The sequence below is a fragment of the Staurois parvus genome, unplaced genomic scaffold, assembly GCF_062004578.1.
Source record: "Staurois parvus isolate SC_StPar_1 unplaced genomic scaffold, SC_StPar_1.0 ptg000276l, whole genome shotgun sequence".
NCBI lineage: Eukaryota > Metazoa > Chordata > Amphibia > Anura > Ranidae > Staurois > Staurois parvus.
In genome coordinates, this window is record NW_028318072.1 from 1,450,729 (window position 1) to 1,457,703 (window position 6,975).

Genomic DNA, 6,975 nt, shown 5'->3' on the forward strand with positions numbered 1-6,975 from the left:
CTCCGTGCTGAGTTGCATTAATGTGAATGGGCACCACTGAAAACAATGTGATTTCCCTTGTCATGCAACTCGGGTTGCATCTAAAATTGCAGTAGTGTGAACCAGACCCAAAGGGTAGCTGTACGTTTACATTTCAGAAAGCACCACCCCTCCTCAGTCAAAATGCTCACCACGCTGAGTTACACTATGCATTATTTTGATCCCAACTATAGTGCATAGACCCAGATCCTATGAACAGGAGGTCTGGTCTGTTTCCAACATGTACAGCCAGGATAAGGAACTTTGGTACTTCAGCTGTGGTGAAACTACAAATCCCATGATGCACTGCCAGCCACAGGCTTGTATGCCAGAGAAGCTGAGCAACCTGCACTAATGGTTTACATTTTAATAAGGGGAGTGCTTGGCTGAATTTTAAGTTTAAAGAAAGGCCACTACAATGGGCTCTACTATATTAAGAGATGCCTAATGTAAGATGGAAAAATGGTTTCTTTTTATCCCTGAAATGTAAAAACTCAAAATTAGTAAATTGTAAAGATGAGGCTGAAGCTTAAAAACTTTATTCCAGGAAGTGGGCCTAGCTTAAAGATTTATCACACAGAGGCAAGCTTATGTAAAAAATGGTTTATCTGTTCCATTTTTGTATAAAACACACGGGAGAAACCTAGCCAATCAACACACAGATTTCATTTACAAGACTCAAGGAACTTTTTTTTTCTGTGAAACTTTGAACCTAAACAACATACAAAGGTTTTCTCTTAAGTCTACACTCTCTGCTGTCTATTCCATTTACTATTTATTTTAGAAAATGAAATCTTTAAACGAAAATAAACAAAACAAATTCCACATAACCCCATCATCTTTCTTCTGTCCCAGTTACAGTACAATGGTAGATGGCAGCAGGACCCTATTCCTTATGCAGTTTTCTGCTGTCCCTTCTTTCCGATCAGAGACTTGTGGATGTGAGGAATAACACCTGCAGGTAAACCGAGAAATACATTACAAATGTTAAGTCTATGCAAGATAGACAGAGAAAACATTTCACATTGCACTGCTGTTCCTGCCATTTCAAATTTAGGTGTATTTATTCATTATAAAGTACTTTGGCTTCTCAGAGACTACATACCTCCTCCTGCAATGGTGGCCTTGATGAGGGAGTCTAATTCTTCATCCCCACGGATGGCTAGCTGCAAATGACGAGGAGTGATACGCTTCACCTTTAGATCTTTAGAGGCATTTCCTGCCAACTCCAATACCTGGATTTAAAGGCAAGAAAATAAGTGCCTGGAAACACCAAATCTGCTAGAGAATGTCATCTACAACAAGGCAAGACATTATTTAGACCTGAAACTAACAGACTTGGGTTGAGTTTTCAAACGGTTGTGGAAGCAAATGTGAACCTATACCAACCTCAGCAGTAAGGTATTCCAGAATGGCAGCACTGTACACTGCTGCTGTAGCACCAACTCTTCCGTGGCTTGTAGTGCGAGTCTTCAAGTGTCTATGTATACGACCCACAGGGAACTAAAGCAAAACCAAAAATCACATTAAAGCACCTTAAATGCCAAACATAACGGCTCATGTACACTACAGCTGAAACTCACGTTCAGGAGCTTTTCTGCGTTTGTTTGTTTTTTCAGCAGCCCCTGAACTCTCCCTTATGTTTTCCTATGTGACCATGTACACTGTCATTTATAGTCGTTTTTTTGAACATACCAAACTTGTGTTCCGGAGTAGATTTTATCAGCGTTTCAAACACCAAATGCTTGTAAATGCGGCTAACCGCGTTTATGTGCGTTTGCATTTAAAAGCGGTTTTAACTGTTCCATATCCAGATGCTGTCCAGAGCCTTTTTTCATCATCAGAAATGCATGCAAAGCATTATCCATGTATTCAAATGGACCCGGTACACCAGCGCAGTTAGTTCCAGGTTTTGCATGAAGGAAAAAATGGTAGAACGTGCTGCATTATACTCATGATGGGATCCATAGTGAATACCCCCAGAAAAGACAGGTAATCTCAACACATACTGCTCTCTCTTTCTCTCAAAATGTCTGAAATAAGTTTTTTTTTGTTTTTTTACTGCATTCTGGAAGTTCTCCTGATATCTTTAAAAAACGCTTCTAAAACACGCATAAACGCATTATGCAAACGTGGCTAAACAGACGTTTTCAACCTACATTTTCCAGCAGTTTCCATCATTCAGAAGTGTTTTCCAAATGTCCTGTGTACATGAGCCCTAACTCTGCTACAAATACAACTAGCCAATGTAAGAGGCCACTGGTTTATGTAAATCTCATTAGGTGCTTGTGCATTAGTGGATGGGCATGAATCCTAAAATGGCAGATACCAGTACTGGAGGACTCTATACTCCTGCTCTCCTAGGTAAGACCAATAGCAAAATATACTTTTGTGCCCCATTCTCCTTTGTAAAACTATTTATTATGGAAGAACAATTCTATACTAGAGCTAATTACAATAAACTTACCTGCAGTCCTGCTCTTTGAGAGCGAGATACAGCTTTGGCCTTAGCCTTCCCACTGTCCTTCCCAGCCTTACCACCAGCCTATAGAAAGGAAAAGTAGTGGTAAAAAGTTGTTTCCCTATTTTTCACAGGTTCTGTACCAGTTTATATTGCAAATACACAACTAGAATATAAAAAGGGGTAAAATACAATGTGTGCATATACATCGCATCCCCTCCAGTGATTCCATCTGTAGTGACAGGTGACCTCCCTCTGACAAAGCTTCAGTGGTCTTATACCCAGCTATTGTCTGAGCTCTTTCCTCCATATGGTGCTGACAGAGTGTTAGAGAAGCCTGACAGTCAGCTCTGATCATGTTGAACCAACTATAAACTAATTCCAGAAAGCGAAATCAAAATTACCACTTTGTCTCCTCCCAAAGCTCTGATGGTATTAGTTACTTAAATGGGTGCTTCATAATGATTTTTATAATAGATAATGACATACAAATTATATAAACTGTTCTAGTCTCTTTGTAAGACTTAACGTGCATGCAGCAACACAACAAATGTACATATGTGGTTATGCTAATTAAAAGCATCTATCGACTGAATAGGTTGCCAGTGTGCTTTCAGTTTATCAGGCCTGTTCATGTTGTGTGTTTTTATACTTTGTAAGTTTCATGCATTTTGCATGCATCTTAATGATGCAACTGGCATCAACATGGGAAGTGAAAACATGCATATTTTACAATTGAATTCAGTTACATGCAGGTTGGTCCACATTGGGGCTTTTTTTTTTTTAAACCCCAAAATGTATTTGCATTTGTCCTGTTAAGGCTGGCATGAGCAGGGCTCTTCTAACTGCTTGTCTTGAATTGTTTTTGATTTGTACTGTCTCCTGTTATTTTGCAAAGTGCTATAAAAATCCCATAGAACAACGTAATGAACACTCTGGGGAAGGGGGTGTCTTTGGCCTAGTCTGTCAGCAACCCTGAGGCCCCTTTCACAGGGACGCTCTCTGTTCCACCTTGGCAGGGAATCCTTACCGAGTTGAAACAGAACAGAAATGTAATGGATAAAAAGGCACACGTCATCCTAGGGTTAGGTGCCCACTGGGAGGACCTGGATGTGGGTGGACATAGGTGAACACTTGTCCACTCATAGATACATTAAGTTCTGTTTTTGACCTGAGTAATTGGAGGTCAAATACAGACTGCTGAAACACCCATGTGAAAAGGGTCTAATTAACTACCTATGTGTCAAATATGTGCACATTCCCTTCCTTTATGTAAAAATAAATGTGTGAATTAATGTAGATTAAATGCTGTAGCTGTTCAACTACTTTTCACAAGAGTTTGGTTATCATCAACACACCCTTTTTTTTGCCAATGTCAGCATCAGTAAGCAAAAGCATTGTTATCCGTCAAATACTTGTCTGCTGCTGATTCCAACCTTAGATATAACCTGATGATACAAAGACAGAAGGCTAAATTCACTAAGCTAACACACAAGGATAAGGATCCTTATATGCAACTGAGAGCAAATTGAAAATTACAAATCACAAGATCCTCCTGCTAAAGCTTTGTGAAATATGTCTAAAATTTTAATGCTAACACGAGAACAAAAGAGGTTTTCAACGCATCTTAATGCAGTGTTTGCAGAAGTAAATGAAATTTACTTATACACGATAGAGCAGTGGTACTTAAAACATTTATGTCTAATGGCAATGGTAAAAATGAATATGGCTAAACTGATCTCATGAAGTTTGCACACCAGAGCCCCTTAGACACTACCAAGTCCATTTTGCTGATAGTTTGTGCATTGGAGAACTAATTCTAATAGAGATCAATTAAATATCAATTGTAAACAAATTGTTTACTTTTTATGATTGTATAGATTTGCAAAAGTGTGTTTTCCCTTGGACCTACATTGGTCACAAATGAATGGACAGAACTCTAGTGCAGTTTCATCTCTTTAGGATTACAATACAGGATTTATATAGCACTGACAGTAAAATTAAAATGCGGTTTCTTGCAGAAATGTGTTTTTATTAATACTGTCAACTATTTCCCCTTAAGCAGTTTGCAGCGGGAAATTCAGATTGTTATGAAAGGAGAGGACTGAGCCTATGGGGTCATGCCTGCTGCTGGAGGCTGGATCAGGATTAGCAGCAGACAGCCCAATGGCAAGGCTTTGTCAGTGCAGTATCCCTCTGTGTCTAACAACATTCAGAGCCTCCTCAGAAGTATTGTCCTCCACCTCTACTGTCCCTGCAAGATGGTAATAAATGTAGAGCCATAAAAGGGCAAATTTCATGTTTGGCCTCTCTGTTTTATGGGCTGTGTATGATTGGGGAGAGTAGCACAAACAAATCAGCTTTGTCTATGGATGTTAGACGTGGCTTACATAGCCCCCACTAATCCCTGGCCCGACTCCTGTACCAGGCATAGGCACTGCCCCCCTCTCCCCATCCTCTATATGTCATCACAGCTAGGGTTTAGGTCCATGTCACTGGAAAGCCATAGAGGTTGACACTATAAACACATTTGTGAAAGACTCCCAATTATTTTGGTAAAAGGACACTGAACTACTCAAAGCTCCACGTATTTAGGATGAGAACATTTGTCATCCTGGTGAGCACAGACTGAAGATAAAGTATACATCAGAATGAGGTCATAGTGGGGGGTAAGTGTATATATCCCAAAATAATGGGGACAATGTATAGCGTATCTCATCGGTCATATAAAATTGGGAAAACTGTATATAAACAGGGTAAGGATGGAGGTAGTGTGTATAGTACAGGTCAGATCATGATGTGGGTAATAAATGTGTATATACACACAGTTCAGAAATAGTACAATGTATATCATAGATCTCATTTTTATAGGGGAGGGGGGATAATATAGCAGAAGATCAGTTTATATAGTATACAGGCTTAGATCACATTGCGGAGTGATGATACAGGGTCAGGTAGTAATGCAGATGTCATACAGGTCAGATAATAATTGATGTCATAAGATTGGTGATATTGGATATAGAATTCAGGGTCAGATAATAATGGGGTTATTGTGTATAGTATACAGAGCCAGATCATAGGAGTTATATATGTAAAATAATAAGGGGGGTGGTAATGTATATAGTATACTGGGTCTGCCAAGATGGGAGGTATATAAAAATACAAGACCCAATTGCAGTAGGGCTGATGTATATGGGATCAGCTAATAATGGAGAATGTATACAGGGTCAGGTAAAATAAATAAATAGATATATATATATCTATCAGATACTAATGGGGTGTATACCTTCTATGGAGTCAGGTAAGAAGTTGTATATATTATAATATACAGGGTTGGATAATACAAGGGGGAGGGTACTGTATATAGTGTACACAGGATCAGCTAGTGGGGGGGGAGGGGTGATGTCCCCTGGGTCAGGTAATGATGAGGAGGATTTGTATAGCAGTACATTGGGTGGAATAGTAAACATACAGCCTCCCCCTGTCATTGTTATGACCCGCTGTATGTAGTGGTGACTTCCGGGGACACGGGGCTGCTGCAGACAATAACAGGGCAGGGTAGAGCCCTGCGGGGGTCTGGTGAATGGGAATTCCCTGTTGTCAGTCAGTCCCGATGTCAGAGAGGGTGATGATGCGGAGGGTCAGCCCGGTGTGTGGGGAGCCGTGTTATGATATTATCCGAGCTGGCCGGTCGCAGTGGGATCCCGACAGAGTAGACCTCACTCTGGTCTAGGTGGGCGCAGTGCGGGGTACTCAGCGGAGGTCTCCCTTAACCCTGGCCCGATGTGTGGACGGTCAGCCGGCCGAATCTCCTCACACACAGCTCAGATGCTCTTCCCGCCTTTTCCGCGGACGGTCTATGAGGCGCACGGGACTCGGCTGCCGGCAGACACACGAAACCCTCTAAATGAGGTATTTACCATGTTCCGGAACTTCGAGCGTCGCCGTGAGAAGGTCCGGATAAAGTTGCCCCGTGTCTACGTCCCTCACTGCCGCCGGTACCGCGCACTCTCAGCCTTACACACACAATAACCCCCCACCCGTCAGGCCCGAGCGACAGGACGCCTCGTAGCCAATCATGGCCAACCTTCCTGGTTTGAAACCCCAACCCGGCCTATCGCGTTCCGCCTTGTTTCCCAGATGCCTAGTGGCGCCCCGCCTCTTTCTCTTAACGGCCGTTTCCCTCCCAAGGCCTCTCAGCTTGCTTTTGCACACGGCCCGCAAATGTGTGGGCGTAACATCAGCGCGTCAGCTAATGACAATGCAAAGCAAGCTGTGACCGACAAGCGCGCCAGCAAATCGACTCAGGCTTTTCGCAAGAGGCGTGTTCCAACGCGTAATGACAGGAGCGTTGTCCAATAGGATGAATGGCTTCTGCAGAAAGGCCGGGTCGGCCCATTCCCGCCCTCATAGTCTTGTTTGCTTTGGGAAAAAGCTAAAATGGCGCCTGATGTTTAGTGTCACAGAGGGAGAAGTACCCTATGCTCCCTTCTTCG

General features: G+C 42.1%; 1 protein-coding gene across 1 annotated transcript; it reads right to left on the minus strand.

Moving 5' to 3' along the window:
- Positions 1-606: 606 nt before the first annotated feature.
- Positions 607-6,558, minus strand: LOC149458769 (histone H2A.V). The gene is made up of 5 exons (XM_089681695.1): positions 6,400-6,558; positions 2,486-2,563; positions 1,408-1,521; positions 1,124-1,253; positions 607-973 (listed from the first exon to the last, which is right to left on the minus strand). Exons 1-5 carry the CDS (start codon positions 6,400-6,402, stop codon positions 912-914), a joined length of 387 nt encoding a protein of 128 aa, XP_089537821.1. The 5' UTR covers positions 6,403-6,558; the 3' UTR covers positions 607-911.
- Positions 6,559-6,975: the final 417 nt, after the last annotated feature.